This window comes from Malurus melanocephalus, unplaced genomic scaffold (genome assembly GCF_030028575.1).
Source record: "Malurus melanocephalus ecotype Western Australia unplaced genomic scaffold, MMel_1.1 scaffold_4, whole genome shotgun sequence".
Taxonomy (NCBI): domain Eukaryota; kingdom Metazoa; phylum Chordata; class Aves; order Passeriformes; family Maluridae; genus Malurus; species Malurus melanocephalus.
In genome coordinates, this window is record NW_026623236.1 from 2,054,587 (window position 1) to 2,080,916 (window position 26,330).

The 26,330-nt window shown below is 43.4% G+C and overlaps 1 protein-coding gene across 1 annotated transcript in view; it reads left to right on the forward strand.

The window, feature by feature from the left end:
• The first annotated feature begins 1,869 nt into the window (after positions 1 to 1,869).
• RIMS1 (regulating synaptic membrane exocytosis 1) overlaps positions 1,870 to 26,330 on the forward strand; it is a 310,345-nt gene continuing 285,884 nt past the window's right edge. Inside the window, exon 1 of the mRNA XM_057369045.1 lies at positions 1,870 to 2,097. Coding sequence (XP_057225028.1) covers positions 1,934 to 2,097 — 164 coding nt within the window. The 5' untranslated portion in view covers positions 1,870 to 1,933. The remainder of the gene's footprint in view (positions 2,098 to 26,330) is intronic.

The following is a 26,330-nucleotide window of genomic DNA, read 5'->3' on the forward strand; positions in this document are numbered from 1 at the left end:
GGCCAGGCCCTGGGACTAACATGCAAGTTAGTGGAGGGTCTGTGTCTTTAACTAAGTGTGACATTATTATATTTACCAGCCTTTCATAGTGCTTTGCTTATTAACACCACTGTAATCTCTTCTGAGCCATCTGTCGGTCATTCAAGTTTCCGTTTCCTTCGTGTGCTGGAAAAGTTGGAGACTTCAGTTTCTGAACTGAACTCAGACATTATCCTACAAAAGGTTCTGGTGATAACCATAGTGTTTTTTATGCTTTTTCTTTATAGTTTGTGTTATCAAATTGTGTCCTGCAGAAAAACTCTTGGGGGTACATAGGCAGATGGCCACCATAATTCCTCTTGAAGTCAAAGGGTCATGAAGGTTCATGGCTCTCAGAATTTGTGTGAGAGGTGTTAGCGTGGCTGGCAGAAATCTGGTCCCTCTCCCTATTCCAAACTTGGCAAGTTAGGCAGAAAGAAGCATTGAATACTGCCAGCATAGATTTTTTTCCCTTTGGTTTGTGCTCATCAGATGATCTCTCTAGAAACCAGAGTTGTTTCCATGCTGTGACCTCAGCAGAAGTGCAACTGAGAGGTCTTCAAGTGTCAGCGTGTGTTAGTGGTGGCACACATTTAACTTGAAAATGCGGTTTTCTCTGTATTTTAGCTTTGCATTTCTTAGTAGGCTGAACGTTTTGTTCAGTGACAGGTACGTGTGAGCAGAGGACACTTCAGTATAGGCATGAGCTTCTGGCCAGTGGATTACATACAGATGATCTCCTGTAGAGAAGTGCTGTTGCATTCATTACCAGCTCCCCAAAACTGAGTTACTCAGAGCTGGTAAATCAGGCAGGGAAGCAAGCGAGTTCTGTCTGGACACGACGTTGTGTTTCATTGTGCCCTAACCCCTCAGCCGAGMAGTCCGCACTGTGACATGTTTCGTGGCCAGTTTTAGTGGGTCACATTAGTTCAAAAATGAATCTGATAGATAAGAGCACYCGTCACCTGAGCAGGAAGTGTGTGGGGACCATGGCATGGGTACCACTAACAGGGTTTAAGAAGCGTATGAAGCAAGCTTTGAAGAGTGGGACCCTCAGAAAGGGACGTTCGAGCGGCGACAGCGCTGGCTCAAGGCAAGGGGGCTGCAGCTGGGGCGAGCACGGCTCACGCCCGAGGGAGCGGCRGCAGCACCGGGAGCCCGAGACTTGCCGGCGCCCCAGGCATCCCCGCAGCAAACCCACACCCTGCCGCGTGTGGCCCTGCCTCGGGCGAACCGGCAGCCCTGGCGGGAACCCGAGCGAGCACCTGCGGTGCGGAAACCTGGAGGAGGACGTGAGGAGGGCGGCGGTGCCGAGGCCAGCGCCGCGGCCGTGTGGCCGCCGGACCAGCCCGGGGGGCGCGACGGGCACAGGGAGGCGCGGCCGGCCCGGGTGCCCGGCGCGGGCAGGGGCAGAAGCAGCGGTGCCGCGCCTCGGACTCCGCCTCACCGGCAACTAGCTCCCCTCCCTCCCTCGTTCCCTCCCTCCTCCAGCGCCAGGCTCGCAGCGGCGGAGAATCTCGGCGGCGGCGGCAGCGGCAGCACCCGCCCTTCCCGGCCGGCCGGCGGCGCGCACCGCCCCCCCGCTCCCGCACGCAGCCCGCCGGCGGCGATCCGGAGCCCTCCGCGCCACCGCACCCCGCCCCGCACGCCCACCGCCGGGAGGATGGGCTGCGGGCGGCGGCGCGGCAGCCCTTGAGCTCCCCGAAGCCGCGGAAACAAAGGGAGCGAGCAGCGGCAGCACCGGGCCGGGGTGGATGCAAGCAACCATGAAAGGCTGGGTCTCCGCCTCCTCCGCTGCTGCCAGAGAGCTGCCGGCTGCCGCTGCTCGGAGGACTACCCTGTGAAGGGGGCGGAGGAGAGGCTGGCTGGGTTCGCCGTGCAAAGGTAGAAGGTGTAAGGGAGAGGCGGAAAGAAAATGTCTTCTTCGGTGGGGCCCCGCGGCCCTCGCCCGCCCACGGTGCCCCCCCCGATGCAGGAGCTGCCCGACCTGAGCCACCTGACAGAAGAGGAGAGGAACATCATCATGGCAGTGATGGACCGGCAGAAAGAGGAGGAAGAAAAAGAAGAGGCCATGCTCAAGTAAGCAGACGCCAGTCATTCATTCATTCGGGCACTCATTCATGTAGCGATCACCGGCTGGCGGAGCGGGCGCTGCCACAGCGGGAGCCGGCCGGTGCCTGGAGCCCGCCGGCTTCGCCTTCTCGGCGGCGSTGGCGCCGCGGAGCCCCGGTCCCGCTCCGCTCCCGGCCCGTAACTTCCTGCTCCCCCACCCTGGGCAGCTCCTCCCGAGGCAGCACCGCCGGGCGAGCCCGGCACGGCGGGACAGAGCGGGACGGTGGCCCTCCCCACCCCAAGGGAGCCGACGGCGCGGGGCGAGCAGAAACCCCGCCATGGGGATGAGGGGCGAGGTGGGATTCCTTTGGGGTCCCCAAAACCCCGCCTCTGCCAGGAGGGGCCGCTGGGTGGGGTTTCCCTCCGTGCGGGAGCCTCCGCGACTGCCGTGCTGCCCCCGCCTGGCTCGGCCCCCGCTGCCGCGGGGCTGGGGCGGCTGCCCCCGCCCGGCACACCCCCRGACCCCCGCTCCGCCCGCCCGTGCCGTCGGCCCGGCCCGCCTGCGGCCGGCTCCAGGGCGGGCAGCCCCYGACAGCGGCGCGCTGTGGGGCAGCAGGGCGTTCGTAATTAGGGAATAGATGGAATTAGTCGCACTGCTCATTGCAGCGGGCGGGCAGGCGTGCGTGGTGGCGGGACGGCGGGGGAGTGGGTTTATCCCGCTGCCGGCGGCACGGGGAGGGGTGCGGGGASCGCGGGGTGTGGGTAGGTGCCATGTTTGGAAACCACATCCCCACAGCCTCTTTTGAACCTTTTCCCTCACCCCCTCGTCCCTGCCGATCAGCGCATGTGACCACATTTTCTAGCCTCCTCCGTCAGTCGGAGGCTTCAAACGTAACGTTGCTGAATCGCCTACTGCGAGTGATGAAAATAAACAGATTGGAGTCGTGGCCTGTGGAGGAGAATCACGGTTTCTCCTCTTCTGACAGCCCGTCAGGCCTGTTCGCTCTGGGCGGGAGGTGGTGGGAGAGGTGACTGGAACAGTGCGAGCCTCTGACGCCACGCAGACCCTCCGTGCCACAGGAGGTGTATCCTTACCTCACTGTCGCCTGCTTGCGTGCACCTGTGCTCGGAAGGGATGCGCTGAAGGTGTGACGTGATCTGGGTGTTTCTTTTGKCTGCATCGGAAATACCCACTTGAGCGATGCAGGTGCCAGCTCTTCCCCACGGCTTTTTGTGACCAAAGGAGACCGAACCCCCGCAGGCTTGCGACTTAAGTCCCRTGTGTTGTGCATGKTGAAGCTGGGACAGCRTTTTAATACRTTGTTGTCCCTGTCCTTTCYTATTCGTGCTTGACTCTGAATATTRCAAGGGCTCCTTGCAATGGTGGGTACTGAGGCCCAGCTGCCAGTGCTGTGCTGGTAAGGAGCTGTCCGGGACTGTGGTGCTTGGATTTCWGTTCAAGACGAAGAGTTCAGTTTGCTGTTGCAGTTCATTGTGCTTGGGGTGTGGCTACCCCTGGAGGTGGGGTGATTGGAATGAGAAATGTTCTGAGAAAATGCATTGTGTTAGTCACTGTGGGGAAACGTGAGTGAAGGATCCCACCTCAGTTTCTATTAATCAGAAGAAGATTAAATAAAGGAGTAATTCAAAGGCTCAAAACTATATGTATACTTCTGTTCCTTGTCCTCCAGCATAGCTACTTCTCTACAAATACTTAGTTTTTATTCTGTGAAGAAGATTACTGGTTCTGTGATGATSTTGTAGAGAAATACTATAAATCTTACAGTCACTGTGAGAATGAATTTCTGTTGGTAGAGATGGTATTTTCTTAGCTCTATTCTTGTTAATGTTGGCTAGAGAATAATTTTTTCCTCTTCCCTGGCCTTTTTTTTTCTTTTTTTTTTTTTTTTTTTTTTTTTTTTTTTTTTTTTTTTTTTTTTTTTTTTTTTTTTTTTTTTTTTGCATTGGCGTTTCTGAATTCTGGACTGATACATCCTATTCTGTGAGATTATGGGAATCTTCATCAGTTTTACTAAATTAACTTAGGACACTTTAAATATAATATTTAGAAGAGGGCAAAAATGGTTCTTCGTGAATTCAACTGGAAATACTTTATATTTTCTTCAAAGGTTTGTGATGCCCAAATTTAAAAGTTTATTTCCTTACAAAAGTTCTTTSAAATAATGAGAATAACAGTCTAGGMTCTCCACTGGCCTGAGAAATTGTGATTTTAAATAGATTTCTGTCTTTATTTAAAGAACCAGAAATTAAGGAAAAATACRCTGGAAAACGTACAAACCCCTATACTCACTGTAGCTATATCGTTAGTTTGTAAAAATCAGGTCACAGCAAATAGTTTTCTTTTGGGTTATGATTCGACTCTTAGTGCCGCTAGATTTTCTGAGATCATTTGCCTTTTCTRTATGCTGAGCACTTTCTTTTTGGGTTAAGAGTCAGACACACCTTTCCCAGAGTAACTCTTTTAAGACTGGAATTTCAACAAGAATTTRCTTCCATAATTTTATAAAGGTTTGTTACAAATATACAGCGGTACTATCAGATGACATAGCTGTATTAGAAAAATCACATAGCATCACCATCCCTTCCTATTATCTTTGTTAAAAGATTTTCTGATTATCCAAATGTCTCAAAAAAACTGCCACCAGTTTTCATTAAAACCACCTGGTGGAGAAATGTTTCCATCTGTAACACCCACATGCAAATCTGTAATTTTCCCTGAAAGTGAAGCTGAGAATCAGTGCTGCAAACTAGGCTACCTTCAATCCTCCTGAGCTGATCAGAGGCCGGATATGTGCTGTCTCATGAATCATAAGGGCTAAAAAGGGTGCAGCATTTCTCTCCTGTTCTGGATGTCCTGATAGCAATGAAAGTTTCTAAAACAGTACTTGCGATTTTCCTTTCCAGCACTCCTCATAGCAGAAAACCATAGGAAGAAATATTGGTTAAATGACTGTATTCTTCACATGGTGATCATAAAATTGTGGATCCTGGGGAATTTGAAGTGCTTCTGTGAGTAGATGATATGGATTTCAGAAGAAGTGAAAGCAGTTAGGGTCATCGGTAAAGGAGTTAGGGTCACCCTCTCCTCTGGGTCTTACCTCTCTGTGTTCCTGATCCCTATTTCTGACTCTGAGCTAAAAGCTTTCTTGTAAACCCTCTCTGCCAGTTCATGCTGACATCAGCACGTACTGCAGYGTGCCAGCCTGCGAACAGGGTGCTGTTACAGGGTGCAGGACTATGGACACTGCTTTCTCTGCTTGGTGCTGGAGAATTACAAATGTGTCCTTCCGTTTGAGACCACCTGCTTGTTGCTTTCCATGTTCTTGCCCTATCTSTCAGTTTGTTGGCCTGCTGAGTTTCCTTCATCAGTGTGGGGCTAACAGAATTTGTCACCCCTCAGGATAAAGACAAACAACTGGCCAGTGTGGCTTTCTTTTTCTAGGTACATCTGGTCAGCGGTAAGGACCTCATCTTCCCCAGACCCTTCCAATCTCAGATTTCACACTGCTGTGAGTGGTTTTTGTGAAAGGGGAGCAGTTTGCTATCCTACGACCTGTTGAATACCTTGGTGTAATGTGTTGAGGAGTGTGGACTTCTGTGAAGGTTCATTCTTTTGCGTCTTCTATGAACAGGTGTATCTTGGCTTGAGGAGCACTTTGCCATTAACTGATTGCCTTGAAATTGCCTTCACATCCAAAGGCAGGTTCTGCATTCCTCCCGTAATAGGGACGGTGTCACTAGGTATTCCTGAAGCCATATCCATGCCTTCATTCAGTGAACTGTGGTCCCAGTCTGTCATATGGCACTGAAGACTTAAATCCACATAAACACTTTGATGCTTGCCAGGCACTAAGGAGAAACTGAAAGCTCTTGAGTGCRGTCCCACAGTCTGGAAGCAGGGAGCAGGTCCTCCATCTCATCTTGGATCTTTGTGTTTCATTCCTCTGTGGCTGGGAGAGCATCACCTTTCTGTTTGCCATGCCTCTGAAAGCATCACTGAGCAATCTGTTGAGTAGGTGGGGCTTTACCATGGTATACACAACTCTGATCCACTTTTGTTTCCCTGTTTCATTCTGACTTTGCCAGATTTTGTGCATGTCTCTGAAGACTATAGWCTCTGTCATCAGTTTGAATGGTACTTGGCCTTAGACACCCAAGCTTTTTCTGTTCTTATATGAGTAAATRTTTGGATAGGGTAGTAGTAAAATTGCCTACTCTGCAGACTAATTCACATTGGCGGCATTTTTTCCTGTTTTACTTGGTAAATAGTCCTGTAGCTGGAAGGGAAGAGTTTTATGTTGAGTGGCTGATGTGTAGCCTGAAGTCCACATGTTGCTCAACAGATGACTGATGTGACTAAAAATTGGTGAAGAAGCAGGAGGGGGTAAATTTTCAATGAGACTGAAGAGAGAAACAAATGGTCATTTGCAGAAGTGTGTATRTGTGGGGAAATTGAAAGAATAAAATAGTTTAAAAGTTTAAAGTGTAAATTTAATCACTAGGTAGCCTGAGACARCTATATTGCTTGTGGGTATAAGGTGCCTTGAACTGAAAAAATCATAGTTATACACAGAAGATTTCAATGGCAGGCAAATCACAGAATTATATAAATGTGTGTAGTTAAGACGAAGTTTGCTTGTATGTGGTTGTGTGCCTTACCTCACTGGGTTAGGTAGTGGAGAGCACAGCTAGTTGAGTTCCAGTTCTGTTCAAATTTTGGCCAGTAATTAGGAGGTGGTTCCTAGTTACTGTAGCRTCCATTTGCTGGAGCAAACTTAAGTGGGGATAAAAGCTCTTACTAACCTTCTGATGGGACATAAGGCTGTGAAATTGTTGGCTGAGGTAGAGGCAGTAGTAGGAARTTTAACTCAGACATGGGAGGTGCTTTRTAGTTTTGTTAACTCTAATTGAGTAGCTTCAGTAGAGYAGGTAGCAGGTACGTGAAACCTTCYCATCTTAAAAGTTAYCTTGAGATTTTTAATGGCATTTAATAATTAGGGAAARGTTGATCCTAACACTCTATTWTGACCACCTAGTATGGTACACAAATGTGATTTGAATAGAACTCAGGTCTCTAGATTCAATAGGGATATTGCAGCTGCTCGTGTTTCAGGGCTGCCATATCCTGGTCATTTGCAGTTGGTGAGAATATCTATTTCAGGGTTTGCAAAGTAAYCTCTCTGTAATTTCCTCGGGGCACCTGGAAGCTTCTAGCCTGCCCTGCTGCATAACTCAAGATTGTGCTCTCACCCAGTTTTCTGGAGACAGTGTCTTTCCTTCTCCCTTTCTAGCACTTGGACCACACCTAATGATGTCAGAAAACACGGAATACTGCTCAAAGCACAGTGACAGCTGCTGCCACCCTCATTTTGTATAGTACTTATGGGCAACATGAGTAAGTAGGRTTCCAAGACCTTCTTAGCCTGTGTAAGTTCCCTGATAATAGTTGCCCTTCCATAAACAGTAGGGAGGGAAGAGGTAGGATTATTCCTCCTTTCTGTTGAAATGGGCTACTTTACAGAAATAAAAGTGAGAGTCAAGGGGCCATCTTGAGGAAGTCTATCTTATCTTTAGGATAAAGGGTCGAAAGCCTATATTTAATCCCACTGAGAAACAAAAGAAGAATTGGGAGTTCTGGGAACTGGTTGTGCATTTGGCACCAAGGAATTAAAGGATAAAATAGATAAACAATACCAAGACTCTYTCCTCTGATTCAGACTCCCTCTTATTTATTCTTTCCATGGCTACATAAATCTCTTTCTCTGCAGTGGAGCAGGAAGAATGGAGGCTTCTGCTTGAGAGCCTTTATTTTTTCCTTTGTACTTAGAGTTTGGAACCATTGTGTTTCACACCCTGTGGTGGTGCAGGGAGCAGAGTGCGGGTTGCTTTCTATGTGCATGGGTGGGTGTYCATTGTGCCCATTGCTTCTGGTTCAGTTACTGGGCACCTCTGGGAAGAGTTTGGCTCTTTCGTCCTCCCTTCTGGGGATTTACACGTGTTAAAATCCTTCTGAGTCGTCTTTTTTTTTTTTTGGCTGAACAGTCCCCATTCTCTCGGCCTTTCCTCATGTGATCGGCTCCCATCCCTTATCTGTACTTACGGCTCCTTGCTGCACTGGCTCCAGCATGTCTTTCTTGTACTGAGGAGCCCAGAAGTAGATTTATTATCCAGGTGTGGCAGAGAGCAAAGATCATCATTTTCAGTCTGCTGGTGATGCTTTTCCAATGCAGCCCAGGATAGCATTGGCCTTCTTTGCTGCAAGCGTATGTTGCTGGCTCAGGTTCAACTTGGTGTTGACCAAGAATTCTCAGCTGCTTCTCTGCAGAGCTTCTTTCCAGCTGSTTGGCCCCCTGGGATTATTCTCCTTGTGCAGGACTTGGCATATCCTTATGCTAAATGTTTTAAGGCTTACAAGAAGACTAGTATCTAAACAYGTTCTCAAAACATTCAGGTGAAGGATTSCTTTGGTSACTGCTTCTCATCTCTTTCTCTTTMCTGCCCAAGGCTTTTGCTCAGAGAGGGAGAGGGAGAATTGACAGTGCAGAAGCTGTTGTGGCCTTTTGGCCAATGGAAGCATCAGAAAGAATTTAATGACGTTTGGATCCTCAAGTTTTCATCAGTCTGAGAGGGCAGGTATGGCCATAAACGTGTTTTGATAAAGGAGACAACTTGTGGTGACTTCAGAATTGCAAGGAGTGTTTTCATGCCTTTCAGGGTATTTCAGAAAATTGATGATTTTTGCGCTGGAAGGTGGACTGAGTAGTCTAAGGAGAGTGAAGAGTCGAAACATATTTACAACTGCACACAGTCCCTAGCAAGGCAATTATGAGACAGTCATTGACTGATCTACTGGGCAGCCATCTCACTGCCAAGGAGGAGCAGGAGACTGTCAGCAGACAATAGCAGATTGATAGGCATTTCTTAAAAGCTGYAGAAGAGCAGGAGGTGATAGGGGATGACAGACAATAATAAACATCCCCACCATCTTTTAGACACAGGCTTCAGATAGGCATAAGCTGAACTTTCRGAACATTTGAGGTGCAGGCTGTTGTCCAGAGCTCCTTTCTGGCCCCCATTTAAGTGGTTTTATTGAAATGCACAGGGCATTATTTCTGTGCATGCGCCTTCCCACATGATTCTCCACTTGATACAAGAATCTGCCAGAGCTTCATTGCTGGCTTTGTCTGACATTGCACTAATACTTTCTAACTAAGAAGTCTGTCATTCTTCTAATTCATGGACATTATCTGTGCCCTGCAGAAGGGTTAAGACAAAGACTGGGTGAAAGAACATGATCTCTGGGCAGGAACTTCTCAAAGTACAGAATTGTTATAAACCTTATCTTAAAAGGAATTATGCAGAAGAGGTTTCTTAGAGGGGGAGGGTACCATCCTGTTGTTTATTTCCCAGGAAAATAGCAGAGGGAGTACAAYATTAAGAGAGATTTGAAATTCTCAGTCTTGTCAATACCCTTTTGTTTCTGAAGACTCATGTGAAGAATTTTTTGCATCCTTGGATAGGAAAGCAGCTAACAAAGATGTAGCATGCTTCCTTCATCAAAGCGGTTACTAAGCATTTTAAGACTTGAGCTTAATGCCTTAAGAAAAGGCTATTTAAAAATACTGCTGCCCTTGTATTCAAGCTTGTTGGAATGCAGGCATTATTGAAGGTGGAAAATGACAAAATTGAAATTCTGTTTTGGATTGCCAATAGTTAGAGCCAATTATAATTTCTAGCCTGTTYTACCTTCTCCTTCACTGTTCCCACTGGTGGCTGCTGCATTTGTCTACTCCCTTGGGCCTATCAGTTTTAATTAATAGATGTTAGCAAGCAGTTACATTTTGGGGGAAAAAACTTGCATGCCTATAGTTTGACTYCAGTTCCTAGTAGTGCTAAAACACATTAAAAATCTTATGTCATCAGTTACAAACACAGAGTAGTTTCATTCTGCTTCTTGGAAATACTTACATAAATTCACAATTACTGCAATGATTTGCACTTCACCAGGTTTACTTTCACCTCTGTATGATTTATCTCAGTCAAATCCAGGTATTAGATTTGTAAGGATGCAGATAGCTTATCAGATCTCTACATCTGTCAAGAATTATGATTGTTTTATCCCTTATTTTATACTTCATAGATACAGTAAAATATTATGCAATGATTATAGTATAGCCTAGTTTGGGAATCTAGGCAGTAAATGTTAGTCAGACTTACTTTTGATTTTCAAAAGCAGCAGAAAAGAATATCATTGAGTTTGATTTAATAGTTTCTTAGGTAAGACAATTGGTAGGATAGCATTGAAATTCTTTGTACTTAGAACTGAAGTAATCATCCTCARAATCTGATTGCATGTCAGATACTTACGTCCAGAGAGAGTTTTAAACAAGAAAGCCATGTTCCAAATATATTTTCTGGCACTGTTACAAAGGCAAGAAGAGCTAGTTGCAATTTTCAGAATAATGACAYACACAAAACTATTTACACACTTGCCACTTTAGAGGCATGGAGAGACATGGAATGATGAATAGCTGTTTCTAGACAGTTCTAGATTAAATTAGAACACCTATTTAGATATTAATTTCTGAGGTTTTTTTCACATCAGGCATGTCTCATTTGCAGTGTCAGGACATTGTACACTTTGCCTATGGCAAACATAATTCATACTATTGAAGATAAAGGAATGTATATGTCTGTATCTGGAGATTTTTCAGGTRTCTAATAAAAATGAAGTTTTTTACATCTTGTAATGTTTTTGTCTGTCTTTCCCATATTAAGCCCTCCTGGAATCACTGAAAGTCAGTGTATGCCCTGAGAGTTGCTTTGTGATCAGGGGTAAACCTAGCAGATGGAGCTGCACTTTTTAGTGATGACAGTGGTGGATTTAACAAATTAACTGTTTGAAATGGAGGATCTGGGGTGTCACCAAAAAATAGTTGTCAGTGTGTTTTGGGCTTTAGTCTAGTACATTTCTAGAATGTTTGCTTAAATGCCTTGCATCGAAGTACAGTTATTTTCTTTAAGACCATTAATTACAGTTATTTTTTTGAACTTCGTTATATGAAATTCATTAGGACAKTGCTTATGAATGGAATACAGCCCAACCACACTATTTTAGTGTAAGTACTATTATATTGCAGGGGAAAAGGGTAGTACTCTTCTAGCAAGCAGCAGAGCACTCTGTTTGTTCTGAAAATTGCTAATGGAAGTCTTCACACGCTTGAACGACCTAAGTGTGAAGTGTCTTCTCAAGTGTTTCTCTTGGTTACCAATGCTGCATACTCTGAATTGATCAAACAAAGTATTTATGTGTCCAAAACTCTGTCTACGTCTTATRCTAGCAAGTTTAATAAAAGATGCAACATATTTTTTGTACCTTATGTGAGCCTAGTGAGCATTAAAAATTTCGTASCCACTGCTCACAAAGATTTTGTCTGTGTTTCTGTAAAATATATATTATTTTTAATGTCTTTGAACAGGCTGTGAAAGGTTCAAAATTGTATACATAAACTAGGATTTTGTAAAGCTTCTATTGACACATCATTCTCTTCTCAGATATTAAAAAAGCTACAGTCCTATATGATACAAACAATCATTGTGAACTATTTACATTTCTAGCTATTAGTGATATTAAAGATTAAATGTTTAGTAATAGGATTTTTGAACAAAAAGACAATGAAGCAGTTTATATATAAAAAGGCCAGTTTGGGAACTGGATGATTGAGGATGTTTACTTGTGTTTTGAGCCATGATTTTTTTTAGTCTGTTTTCTTTTGACAATTCCATTGGTCTTGGAAAAAGCATCAAGAGCTATGCAAAACCATATGCAGTAGCAGTCTTTTTTTCTTTGCACAATTTTTTTAGCACTTGCCTGTTCTAAGAAAGCAGAGTATTTTTTCATTTATATTCATTATTCTCTAGTTTTTAAATTAGCCTTTTATGTGAAGTTATTTTCAATGTAAAGCCATTGCACTTTTGCATATTTGTAATATTAACTTTAGAAAAATTTTGGTATTTGACATCAGAAGACTAAATGTTATACTGATTACATTATACCGCAGATGTAGACAAAAAATTGTAAAACCTTGAGCAGTAGAGGGACGTGAAAAATCTATGAGTATTTTAGTTACTTTAAGTGGTAAGTCTCCTTGGTACTGTTATTTATTACAAAAGGTTTGACATATTGCATGACAAACTACAGCTATGCAGTTTTATGTTCTGTTGGTCATGTGTTTTTAGCTATAGATGTAGAACAGGAAGGCAGCTGTTTGATGGAGCACATGGACCATGAGCCGAGGCAGTTTGGAGGAAAGGACAGAATTTATGAGGGCTCTRGATCATCCTAGGTTAACTCTATTGATTTTGGCCCAGGATGATACCTGCAAAGTATCAGGGTAATGGGTTCACACTTTATGGATGAGAATTAAAAGAGGCTTTATATGTGTRTATGTGTTTGTGCCTAAGAATATGGAACCAGGCTGTACAGAGAAATGTACAGAGAGATGTACAGAGCTACTTGTACAGAGAGATGTACAAGTAGGTTTATGGACTTTAATTGCAACATTATGTTGCTTAGCATTGCTGTAAGCATGCAGAGTGGATTGKTGACAGTTGTTCAAGAGCTGAAAATTAGGAACAAGTTTGTCTGCAGTCATATCTTAGGGACGATTGACACAATTGCTGCCATGAGCCACCAAAACATTGSGTTTCTGTGGTCCTGTGTCTCTGCTGAGTTTGATTAACTGTTGTGACTCTCTGCCTTGAACAAGTCTCACTGGAAGCACATCTGTTAACTGGAGTAAAACTGAAGTGTTGTTGAGTCTGTTTGAATGGGATACGTCCATATAAGTCTAGTGTTTTGCAGAGTGAAGCACATTTCGCTCAAATGCRTCTGGTAAATGTTCAGTTACACCCCAAGCCATGCATAGAAAGGAAACCTAAGAAAAGTGRAACCAAGGCATGGCTACCTACTTTTCTGGGGGGAGAAAAAAAAAAAAAGGCATCTTTCTTTATTTATCCCTGTTCATGAGTGCATCTGTATTTTTTTAAATTTCTTTGTGTTGTGCATATCCCTAACTTCCTGCAGTCTTAATAGTCTGTTTTGTTTCCCTTAGGTTTCTCCAAAAAGCTGTTTTTCWATATACTCACAGAAAGGAACTGTATTTATTTGAAGGTGGAAATTGCAGAATTATATGAATTGATTCTGCTAGTGTATATGTAAAAAGTGTGTAAATTCCTTTGAGATTAAATTCACAGTACTTTTTTTTTGTATTTCAGAGCAAAATGAGATATTGATTTTTTAATGAGAAATCTATTCTAAGAATATAGAGCCTTACTAATATATTATGATTCTTGTATTTTGTGTTTTTAGATGATTTGATATTGATTGTAGTTTTTAAATTTAAAAGCTCTCACTTTTTCAAGCAAAATACCTCCATAATTTATTATGCAAGGGTTTTTTTTTAAATCTTTCTACATTAGCTTAAACCAAAACATCACCTCTGAAAGGGGTATTTGTCAAACAGTTATCCACTCACTATTAAAAGGCTATCAACACAAGTTGTTGGGACACAAATGATCAGTTCAGAGATTCAGCAGGAATTTGCAGGTTTGTTCACTTGCAACATCCCTTTTTCTGGTGGGGCTATTTCAAGTTCTAAGCTTGTCCCTGTCTGACCAGGTTGAAGCAGTCCATGTAGAAAAGCAGTTCTAGTTACATGGCTGGTAGGCAGTGCTCTATCTTACATTCAGCCAAGGTGATCTGATTCTTTCTTTCTTGGTATTTACTCGGTATGGGGTCAAAAGGAAAACAGCTGAGATTTCCATGATGTAAAGTAAAATTAATAAAAAGAACAATATGAGGGAAGAATCTTGAGAACAGCAGCAACAGGAGTGCTTCTTGTTCTGGAGGGGTTTGCTCTCTCATTTTTATAGGGTTTGTAGTTTGGGAGTGCTTTTGACTCTATCCTTGAAGAATTTATGGTTGTGGGCTTTTTCCTKCCTGTCTGTAAGTGTTTGCCATATTTCTCTGAAATCAAGACCTTGACAGAGTGATTCATGTTTTCTGTCGCATTCTGTTGGATTACTGCAACGTATTGTGCTGGGATTAGCCTTAAAACTACCYGTTGATCTCATCCTGTGCCTTTTTACTTTCCCTTTGCTTCCTGTGAGTTGTATTTCATCTTTCAGCTTTCCTTCCTGTGTACTGGTAGACTAAGACCGCAGAAGAAAGCCTTCTTTAATGTATAAAAGACAGSTAACTTTCACATACAGCTTTACTGAAGAAGGCCTAAATTTGAAAGCTTTCAATGAAAGCCAAAGTTTGATGAACTTTCTGTGAGGGCAGTTTCCTAGTTATGTGAAAGTTGCAGAGGTAGAAAGGAAGTAGTCTTTCTGGCAATTTRCTTARTGGTGYGAAATACCAGGTGTTAAAATTTGAAGTCAGGCACTTGCATGTCTGGAATTCATAAATAAACCAAGAAAATCAATAAGTGACTTTGGCAACTGCCACCCTTTTGACTCTTTTGTCAGAGGCCAAGAACTGAATGAACAAGAAAATTAAAAGTGTTTTCCCTGAAGGAAAAGGAAAAGTACATTTTCCTCCAGGCTAAAGCTGTGGCCACAGAGAGTACAGGAAGGCTTTTATTACCGTGTGCTCTGCTGGATTCACTGTGGCTGGTTTCTSKGKGYSCMCMMMARMKSYKCTGTCACTCCCTTGCTCAGCTGGGCAGGGGAGAGAAAATACACTGAATGGCTCATGGGCCCAGATAAGGGCAAGGAGAGATCACTGAGCAGTTRCTGTCATGGACAAAACRGACTCARTGTGGGGAAATTAATTTAACTTACTGCAAATCAGAATCAGAATAGGGTCATGATAAGTAAACCCAAATATTAAAGCACCTTCCCCCACCCTTTCCTTCATACTGGGCTCAACTTCACTCCTCATTTTCTCTATCTTCTCTCTCAGAGCAGCACATGGATGGGAAATGGGGGCTGCATTCAGTTYATCACATCATCTCTGCCCTTTTCAGGGGAGAATTCAGTCTTCCCCTGCTCCARTGTGGAACAGATCATCTTGARTGCCATCATCCAGCGCATCTAGGACAAYCAGGGGATCAGGCCCAGCCAGCCTGGGTTTAGGAAAGGCAGGTCCTGCATGACYAACCAGATTTCCTTTAATGACCAGGTGACCTGCCTAGTGGGTGAGGRAAAGACTGTGCATGTACTCTGCCCAGACATCAGCAAAGCCTCTGATACTGACTTCCTCTGAAAAAATGACAGCCCATGGCTTGGACAGGTCCACTCTTACCTGTGCTAAAACTGGCGAGGCCTAGAGAGTGCTGGTGAATGGAGTCACACCCAGCTGAKGGCTGGTCACCAGTGGTGTTCCCCAGGGCTCCCAACTGGGGCCAGTCCTATTTAATGTCTTTATCTGGGTGAGGAGATTGAGTGCACCCTCAGTAAGTTTGCACTTCTATTGTTRCCTATTGGTACCTATTGTTGCACCAATGCCAAGTTGAGTGGGAGTGTTGGTCTGCTGGAGCACAGGAAGGATCTGGACAGGCTGAATCAATGGTCCAAGGCCAATTGTRTKAGGTTCAACAAGGCMAACAACCTTGGGTCACAACAACYCCAAGCAGTGCTAGAGGCTGGGGAAAGAGTGCCTGGAAAGCTGCMTGATGGAAAAGGACCTGGGGGTGCTGGRTGACRTTGGATGAGCATGGCCAGTATGCCAGGTGGCCAAGAAGGCCAATGGCATCCTGGCTTCTGTCAGCAATAATGTGGCCAGCAGGGCCAGGGAAGGGATTGTCCCTCTATGCTCAGCATGGGTGAGGCTTCACCTTGAGTGGTGTATGCAGTTCTGGGCCCCTCACTGCAAGCACAGTGAGGGGCTGGAGYGAGTCCAGAGAAGGGCAGTGGAGCTGGYGAAGGGTTTGGAGCACAGGTCCTGTGAGGAGCAGCTGAGGGAGCTGGGTGGGGATGCTTATGCTGGAGAGAAGGACCCTCAAGGGTGACTTTGTCACTCTCTACAACTCCCTGAAAGGAGGCTGTAGCCAGGTGGGGATCAGTCTCTTCTCCTGGACAASCAGTGACAGGACAAGAGGAAATGGTGTCAAGCCATACCAGGGGAGGTTCAGGCTGGGCATGAGGATGAATTTCTTCACTGAAAGGGTGGTTAAGCATTTGAGTGAACTGCCCAGGGAAGTGGTTGAGTCATCATCCCTGCAAGTGTACAAGAAAGGACTGAATGTGGCACTTAGCACTAGGGTTTACTTGACAGGGTGACATTGGTGGAAGGCTGGACTCAATGATCTTGGAGTTCTTTTCCAACCTTCAAGATTTTGATTCTGTGATTATCCCCTCTGCACTGACACTGTCACTGATGGGCTTGGCCTTGGCTAGTGGTGGGTCCATCTTGGAAGGCAGCTGGCATTTGGCTCTATTGGACATGGGGGAAGCTTCAAGCAACTTCTTGCAGGAGTCACWCTGTAGATCCCCAGCTACCAAAACCTTGTCACTTAAACCCAAGGCAGCTCCATAGTTTGTCAGAATATAGCAGTCTGCAAATTTCTTTGTGCTGTGAAGCTGAGCCTTTCTTACTGGATAGCAAAATATCCTTTGGAGAACTGCATTCCAGGGTTATCAGCATCCTATTTTTGTTAGTTCCCATATATGTTTTGTTTCATGTTGTATGCCTGAAAGGCATTGCTAGGGTTTATTCTCTTGAAGACAGTTCAAATCATGCCCTGTAGTAGTATGGTTCTTCCCAATTGAATTCAAAACCAGTTCATAATAAAGTTATATATGAGTCTTTATCTCAAACTGTATTTTTCATTAAGGCTTTCAGCTTTACATACCTTCCAGATGTTTAAATCACGGTGGTTGCATGGATATATATTACATCTATATCTTACCTATTACATACAGTGTATCTRATACATCAGAGCTCAATCTGTAATATTTTAAGAATTTGTGCAGTTTTTCTTTCTTGTCATTCTAGGCATTATGATCATGTTCTTCATAAAATAAAATCTTAGCCAAATCAAGCTGTGTTAAAAAGCCAGTGTGAATATATTAAATTGCATTTCTGTTTAAGGTGAGCTTCCTGCAAAACTGTAAGGAAAATGCAGTGTTGTTCAGTGCAAATGTCATTCTCAGTTCATAAAAAGTTGCTAAGAYGACAAACTGTGGTTGGTGTTCAGAGATATCCTCTGCCATGACTTGACAGGGCTTTGTATGTCAGCACTGTCTCTGCAGGTGTGGTATCAGCGCAGAAGCTGTGCTGGTGTCTCCCAGGAGGGGCTTTGGTTGTCTAAATACAGCTGTCAGATGGCATTTGAGATGTCCAGTGGTACTACTCCTTGATTTTAGGAGTGAAGAATGGGTGGAGGAATGGTTTCTGTTGTAAATCAGGTTTTGCAGCCATGGGTAGCAGGGATGGAGGGTGCCTGTAAGCAGGAGAAGGTTTCTGGAGTTGACCAGAACAGAGCTCCCTTGGGCACATCCTGGGTATTTCCTCAACTGGAAGTGGTGCCCAGACACTTTCAGGTTTCATTGCTGGACACAGASAGCAATGGCAAAGTTTTCACCTCARTTAATGATTCTGATTGTGTTTTCAGACCTGTGTAGCAGCATGCCACTTTCTTCAGATCCCTCCTGCATAATTTTTGAGATCACTATCTTCCTTTGGGAACCTTTCAATTCTCAGATACTATTATGGCTGTTGAAGAAAGAGCATATTTGTGTCCACATGAGAAGCAGTACCTTTTGAATGTGAATTATCATTAAACTGCTGTCAATGAAACTGAGATACTTTGATAACATCCTTATTTTATTTTATTGCATTAAGCTTCATGTTTGCTAAGGTGTTTTAAATGCCCTCACAAGGTAGCCACCAAATTAATGAGAAAAGACTGCAAAAGGGTCAGYATTTTGCATTGTGCTGGCAAGGCTCTTCACAAGAAAAGTTTTGTTTGCTTAGTTGCTGTGGGAGAGGAGAAATGAGGAGAGACGACCAGAGTGTCATCTGTGGCCTTCTGAGGGACAGCAGGAAAGGAGAAAGGACACAAGAAGTGGGAAATTGTAAGAAAGCACAGGTCCCTTAAGGCACAAAAAGTTGTACTCAGAGGGGATTGCAGGCAGTGGTGTGGGGATCTGACAGAGGAGGAATATATGGCAGGAGAAGGGTGTTAGGTGAAGGCTGGAATTAGCTGGGATGGTAGTCTTGGATGTAGGTTGTGAGGGATGCAGCTGCCTATTYGTCTAGTACAGAACAAGCATAAAATAGCCCTTCTGCACCCTGAGAATTGGGTAATGAAAAGTGATGGATCCTCTGGTAGCAGACCCCGGACTTGCTTATTTATGTGTCTGTTTCCCTTTGGGCTTGAACTGGAGATGGTTAAGCACACAAATCACGAGGAGGTGAACATTTATTTTCAACRTGATAATAAATAAATTAGAAAGCAAGTAGAAAATGCAAAGGCTTAGAAATTCTCAGAATGTAAGCCAGCCTCATGGCTGTGAAGAGAAGGGTCTGAGTCATTAGGTTCAGACACTTGGAGCTTGGCAGAGCTGCTTTCACAGATCTCAGCAGGCTCAGGTGGTACAGCGAGAGCATCCGGAAACGCGGGGTAGCTTGACTGAAGAAGGAAGAGTACACCTCAGTTCATTTGAATTCGACATTCCCAGAAAATAATAATTTTATAGTATTACCTAACTACTCTTTGGCTGCCCCATRCCTTCTCACTCAAAGTTGAAGCCATGTAAGAGATCTGGTCTGGTTTAAAAGAAGGATGGTTGGTCTCCTTGTTTGTAGCAGAGGACTTGGAAACCAAGCTCAGCCACATCTTAGAGTTTCTACACCTGATGGTAGTAATCCACATTATTATTTTTCAAGRTAATTTCCTATGTTAATTCAGTCTCAGACTTTTTGAGATTTTTGTGGTTTTGAATACTTGGGATTTTCTTTAATCTTTTTACTCATAAAAGAAGAATGCTTTCTCTGTTTAGGAAGGGGCCCCTGCTATCACAGGAGCTGTATGWTGGAGTTTGTAGAAATGCCCTGAACCAGGAGATTATCTTGCTTACAAAGTAAGCAGAAAGAAGTGAGATGAGATTTAAAGAGCACAAGTAGATCAGCTGTAAGGCAGCTCTAAATRTTTTGTTAGTCTCAAGGTTTATAGGCAGGGTGCCATGTCCCCTGCGTCTGTCCAGCCTTGTCATCTCCTCCCTGACATATTGGAGGTTATGTGCATGTACATATTAATCTGTGCAGGCTTGGTGCCTGAGGGAACGGTGTGTGTTTGTGTGTTTTTGTTTTTAATTAAAGGTGGCATCTCCGCTTTTTGGGTAGGTGAAGAACAGAGCTAAAAAGAATTGATTAAATGGAAATAAAAAGGAGTAAAAGRTGTTGACATTTCAGGCAAGTACATCTAAAGACTCAGCAGGTGAGCAGAAGGGTGAATAATAGGGGCCAAATAGTTCACTGTACAGTAGAAAYCTCAATCAGAATGTGTAAAGGTCCCTGCTTTGCTAAATCAGCAGCTGCTCTTGGCTGGGAAAACTCCCTGGCACTCTTCTGTAGTTTTTCCCCCAGTAYCACACTCCGGTGTGTAGGGGTGACTCTTTGGTCCCTTCAGGCAGTGTGTGGAGGTTTTCCTGGTGTTGTGTGTGGCTGTGCATATATGCCTGTCATATATAGTAGTTTGGGAGACAGYGTTAGAAAACTTAGCTCCAGTTTTTAAGGTAAGCCATGTAGGTGCCTAATCTCATAGGCTGCATAGTGTTGTTTGGGATGAGCAAGCATGATTTTAGGCAGTCTTATTTTGCTCCTGCTTTGGTATCATGGACCTGGTTGGCCACTTGTAGCACAGATCCCACCACCTGGAACATCTGGCTGTTTCTCTCTGCATTTTCTGCACTGGTAACATGGAAAGGGAGTGGAGAGGAAATAGCATGAATATCTTATAGAAGTATCATAGCAGTGTCTGCCTTGGTACTGCACTGTGTGATCCATCCTTTGAGGCAGCTAGAAAGGGGAAGAGGAGCATTTCCAGTTTATTATTGCCTGCTCCCCACCTCCAGTGTAGAAAGCCCAATTAGGCTACAATATGAATCTTCTTTTTATGATTGAAGTTGGTCACTGATTAATACTGTGATTAACACTTAACCAAACCTTGACTCTCCTGGGCTGGTCTAGCTCTTTCTTTTCTACATRTTGGAGAAAGTAATGAATTTTCCAAAGCAATGAGAAACAGATAAGCCAGTAGTTCTATCTTGTATCTGGGCAGCCAGAAGATGGATAGGGAAGAGGCAAAGAAATATATCAGTGCTCCATTTGGGAGGGGTGACTGCAGAACACAGTCTTGGATTAAACTTAAGTTTTGGTTGTTTTGAATGACCTTAAGGATTGGAGGATATGGACTTTAATATGAGACAGATGTCTGCCCTAGTATGCTTGATAAGGCATGCAACATGAAACCTCAAACTGAAAATAGATGTAATCATGTCTTTACAGCTGCACAAGCAAATGCTACTGTTCACAGATTGCTACTGACCACAAGTGTGCACCTTAAGAAGCAGCAGCCCACCCCCCCCAAAAAAAAAACCCTGCTCCTGAATGGGTGATATTCATTAGAATAAAAAAAGAAAAAAAATAAGGATGAGGGAAAGGCAGAGAGACACAAATAAATTGATCTGTTGAGGAAGAAGGTTGAGCAGCCTAGGATATCTTGGGGGTTGCACTAAGGAAAGGAAGAAAGATAGGTATTTCAAATCCATGATGTGTTGTAGCTTGGGACTGACAATTTTGTATTTCTTCTCCAAATCACAGAATAAGCACTTTGGTAGAAATGAAATTTGACATCAGCTGCCTGATTTATCAGTAATGTCTTKCTCCTGTACCAACCTGTGTCTACTAATTTTAAATTTGTAATTTCAAGAAGTTAGGATATGGTAGCGATGCTATGACCACTCATATGTGTTGGAATCGGGGAATCTTGGGTTGCAAGGGACCTAAAAGGCCATCAAGTTCAAACTGCCCTGCCATGGGGAGGGACACCTTCTACTACACCAGGTTGCTCAAAGCCCCATCCAACTCGACCATGAATACTTCCAGGGATAGGGCATCCAAAACTTCTCTGGGAAACCTGTTTCAGTGCTTCACCACCCTCAAACCCAAGAATTTCTCACTAATATCGTGTCTAAATCTGTCATCTTTGCGTTTGAAGCCATTCCYCCTTGTCCTGTCACTACATGCTCTTATAAAAAGTCCATCTTCAGTTTTCTTGTAGGTTCCCTTTAGGTATGGGAAGGCTGCAGTTAAATCATCCCAGAGCCTGCTCTTTTCCAGGCTGAACAGTCTCAATGCATCCAGCCTTTCTCACAGGAGAGGTGCTTCATCCCTCTAATTTACTTGGTGGCTTTCCTCTGGACTCAAGCCAACAGGCTGATGTCCTTCCTGTTCCGAGGACCCCACAGCTGGATGCAGCACTCCAGGTAGAATCTCAGCAGAAGAGAGCAGAGGGGCAGGATCCCCTCCCTCTGGAGGCCACGCTGGCCACGCTGCTTTAGGTGCAGCCCAGGACACTTTTGGCTTTCTGGGCTGAAAGCACACGTTACTGGGTCAGGTCCAGCCTCTCCTCCACCAGCACCCCCGAGTCCTTCTCAGCAGATCTGCCCTTGATCTGTTCATCCCCCGGGCTGGATTGACACCAGGGATTGCCCTGACCCAGGTGCAGCACCTTGCACTTGGTCCTGTTGAACCTCATGAGAGTCCCCCAGGCCCAATTCTCGAGGTTGTCTGGGTCCCTCTGGATGCCATCSCATCCTTCAGGTGTGTCAACCACACCATTCAGCCTGGTGTCATCTGCAWATGTGCTGAGGGTGCACTCAATCCCTTTGTTTGTGTCATTAATAAAGATAGTAAATAACACTGGTCCCAATACAGACCCCTGAGGGACACCACATCACAGGTGAACATCAGGAGGGTCATCCATTGCAAGAGCAGGGGGTTAATGATACTAGTCTTCTGAAAACAATTTTTCCTTTTATTTAATTAATGTGAAACACCTGAAAGGTAGCAGCCCTTGATATTGAGTTGTCTAACCGCAATTGACAGGCAACAACCAGATTGTATGCTGGGATCCAGCACTTCTGGAGGGGTTGCCTTAAGACAATGTAATGATTTATTTCCYATGTCTTCAATACTTCCAGTTGAATTTAGAGGGTAGGGATTTGTCAGAAGTGCCAGCTGTAATGGGCTTTTGCTAATTCAGCTGCTTGTTTGCCAGAAATTATAATCAGGGTATCTGATTTCTTTGCAGAGGTGCGCTGTTCTGCCATGATGCTGGGTATAGCTGTAGCTTTAAGACTTCTAGCAATCCTATAACAAGTGCCAGGAGCAATTACCAATCATTGTCATCCAGAAAATTTGTCATTGTTCTGGTAGTGCTACTYGGAGTTTCATACTTCTTGATTTCATTTTAGGAAAGAATCAGTCTGGATGTTAAGTTATTGGGCAGAGACTTGAGATACAATTAACCTTTGTGTGCTGCCACTCTGGAGAAGCTGGAGTCTGCCTGTACCTCAGGTCTGCTTTTGTTAAATGGAGATAATGCTTTTCTCTTCCTTTCAGTTGTCCATCTGCTTTCTTCAGATCATGTCTTGTCTCAGTGTCACTCACTTCCTATTAGTTTGGATAATCCCTAGGCTTCAATCCCAAGAATCCATAGTCTCAGTAGAGGTTTCAGGGCTCAGTGCTGCAAGGCGAAACAATAATAATAAAAAATCCAAATAACCAGCTTTGTTGATGTCTGCAGCTGGCTCTCACTTCATCCACTACCAAAATATGAACTGTATTTGGAGTTCTGTCTGGCCTGCTACCTCATGGAAAGTGAAATCTTATGCTTTGTTCAAGATGATAATTTCTTAAGAATCAGATATAAATTTCTTAAGAATCAGATACAAATAATTGTGGCAAAGAAAGATATAAATCTATCGTACATGATACATGGTACTAGGAATTGCTATTTTACAATGGTATTTTAACAGCAAATTCAACACGGATTGTGAGACAGGTTCACGTTTGCTGCTTTTAAACTCAGCTGTTTGATGTAGTTAACTCAGTTACCTAATTGCTTGGGTAACACATCTTCCACATAGACACAATTTTGTCATATACTAAAATGTGTTGGCTGATAATATCCTTGAATCTCTTCACCTGCACTTTCTGTTTAAAGTCAGCCAGGCAGCTCAGTGCTGTACCCAAAGAGGCAAAGATCCCATCGTGTRGGATCACCATATGTGGTTCCCCTGCATGTTGTGAAGTTATTTGAGACTGCATATGCATTTGAAACAGCTAGTGACCAGCATTTCTTCTTGTGTTGAAATTTCATGCTTTGGTGCTTGRTGACAGGGAATATTGTTTACTGCATGGGCAGGGAGCATGTTTAACAAAACTCTATTTGCGTTAAAATGCCCTCCACATGAAAATTATAGAATCACATAAGCACTGGGATTGGAAAAGGCCTTTGAGATCATTGAGYCCAACTTAGCCCCACACAGCCAAGTCCACCACTAAACCATGTCCTTWAGTCCCACATCTRTCACACACCTGTTCAATACCTCTAGGGATGGTGACTCCACCAATTCCCTGGGAAGTTTGTCCCAATGTTTGACAATCCTCTCCATGAAGAAATTGTTCCTAATACCCAATCCAAACCTTTYCCAACACATCTTGAGGCCACTTCATTTTCTGCTATTGCTTGTCACCCAGAAGAAGCGGCTGATCCCCCCGTGGCTGCAACCTCCTTTTAGGCACTTGTAGAGAGTGATAAGGTCCTCTTGAGCCTCCTTGTCTCCAGGCTACACATCCCCAGCTGCCTCAGCTGCTTCTCACAGGACTTTGCTCCAGACCCTTTACCAGCTCTGTTGCCCGTCTCTGGCTGGACATTGTCCAGCACCTCAGTGTACTTCTTTCAGGGAGGGGCCCAGAACTGGACACTGGATTCCAGGTGTAGCCTCACCAGTGCTGAGTACAGGGGGAAAATCACTGCTAACCCATGTATTGCTCTTTGGACATCTTTGAATTGTTTAAATAATGCAGATTGGCACTATTTATTGCTCTAAAGTTTTTATTYCTTATGTAATTGTGCAGGCTTGGTCCTATATGCCATGATATTTTATTTTCCTTTAGCTCATATTTTTAATGTCACTCAAGACCTTATTGTTAAGAAGTGGAAATATTCGCTGATGTTTTGGATGGAAATACCKACTGTGCTGGTGGGGTGATCATGAATTTACCTTTTGAGGTTCTGCCTTCAGAAAAATGTCATCCAAAAAGTGGTTTTCCATGCTGGTCAAGGTGGCTGTGTATCAGTTCTTCTGATAAAGGAGTACTTTGTTCAGTTCCTCTCTAAGAACATGTTTTCATGTGGTTTTGGGTATAATTTAATTTTAAATCATCAAAAAATGTTGAAGGGAGTTATTATAAACATTTTTTGCAGACTTTTATATAAACAAATTTAATCAATATACAGAAAATAGGTGATTTTAATCCTTTTTTTAGCTACATAGGATCTGCAGATAACACTAAGAATAAATGCTTCTCCAACTTCAACAAAAGAAATTAAAAAAATCCTTGTTGACATCTTCCATTAATTTTCTCTATTGTTTTATTTCACCGAAAGCTTGAAACCAAGGCCACACTTCTTCATGAGGCATTTACTGTGAAGATTTTTTTTTGTCTGCTTACAAAGGAAAACTAAAATAGTTCTTCAAAGCGATCTTCTGATTTTTTAACACTCTTTTTCTATGGGCCTTGCTACTTATTGTAAAGCTATATTAACATAATATTCTTACTAATGGAGAATTCAAATTATATTAGAATGAATAGTTTCTCTACTTTCTAGACCTTATTTGGCCCTTAATTAGASACCATAAACCCTAGTTTAGTTTAAAATAAAGTGCATACTCCAAAACACAATTTTCTTTCCAAGTACAGCCRTTTCAGTCTTCTATGCCCTGAAGTACAGAAGCTACTGAAAAATTAGTGGCKGTTTTAGAAGTCATGAGTAGTGTGCTTCCTAATGAGTAGTGTGCTTCCAACAGTTTAACAATTGGCTCAGGAGTTTAACAAGGGGTGCCTGCAAAAATTCCTTTCTCATAACCAGTGATAATCTTTGTAYACGAGATACATGTTCTGCACATATCAAGGGATTTGCTTAATTTTTCTRTTTAATCTCAGCAGGGAGGGCATGCCGCATATTAACAAATATACATTGAGTTGCACTCAGACAAGGGAAAGTACCTATATATTTATACTGATGGTATTTTGACAATAATGGCAACTTGTGACTAGGCATCTAATTTTAAAGGTTAAAAAACTTGAGCTCCTCAGAGCTCCTGTAAAGAGCCATGGAACTGTGTCAGCTTTTTGAAGGGATTACTTAGCAATGTCCAGAGAACTTAATGTTCAGAAGAACAGAAAAATGCATGAAAAAAGTAATAGAAGCATTAGGCAAAATATTTAATCTGTGAAAAAGATACTATTTTGTGACTCTGGCAATGGACTTTTACAGGACTCTGTGAGTTCTCATTGCCTTTAGTCCTTCATTTTTGCCTCTATTGTCAATTTATGCTGCTCACACTTTCCTTTTCCTGCTTGTTTTATTCTGCAGTGAAAGTGAAGTATTTGGTATAAGTTGATAGTTTAGTAAGTGCAGAGATTTCACTAGAAATATAACACCTAAAACATTAAATAATCCTAGAGATGGATTTTTTTTTTGAAAGCGTAGTGTGCTGATAGCGCAGAATTTTAGGAGTATAATTATTTATCTCTTTGTTTTGAATGATCTATGGTGGTATATGTGTAAATGAGTTTGGAGGTCCAAGTTTGTCTTTCAAAATATATTTTGTAGCAGCTAGCACATGGGGTTTCCTGCAGTGAGTAAGATAGCATAGGTGGGTGTTTTGGTGTATTGRAAATTTGTACGAGGAGCAGGAAAATTGGATTTTGCAATCACTTGTTCCATTACTGTTTGCATACATTTTTACAAGCGTAAGAAGCAGAGAGAAGAGTGGATGATGTCGTAGTGAGGGAATGAAGAATGTTATGGAAATGGGAACAGTTTGGGCCTTCTAGTAGCCTCTGTCCAGATTTTTTTCTTATATTGTGCTATTTTAAGATGAAGATTTATATAAAAGTACAACATTTTAAGAAGTGCTAGATGGAGTCTTCT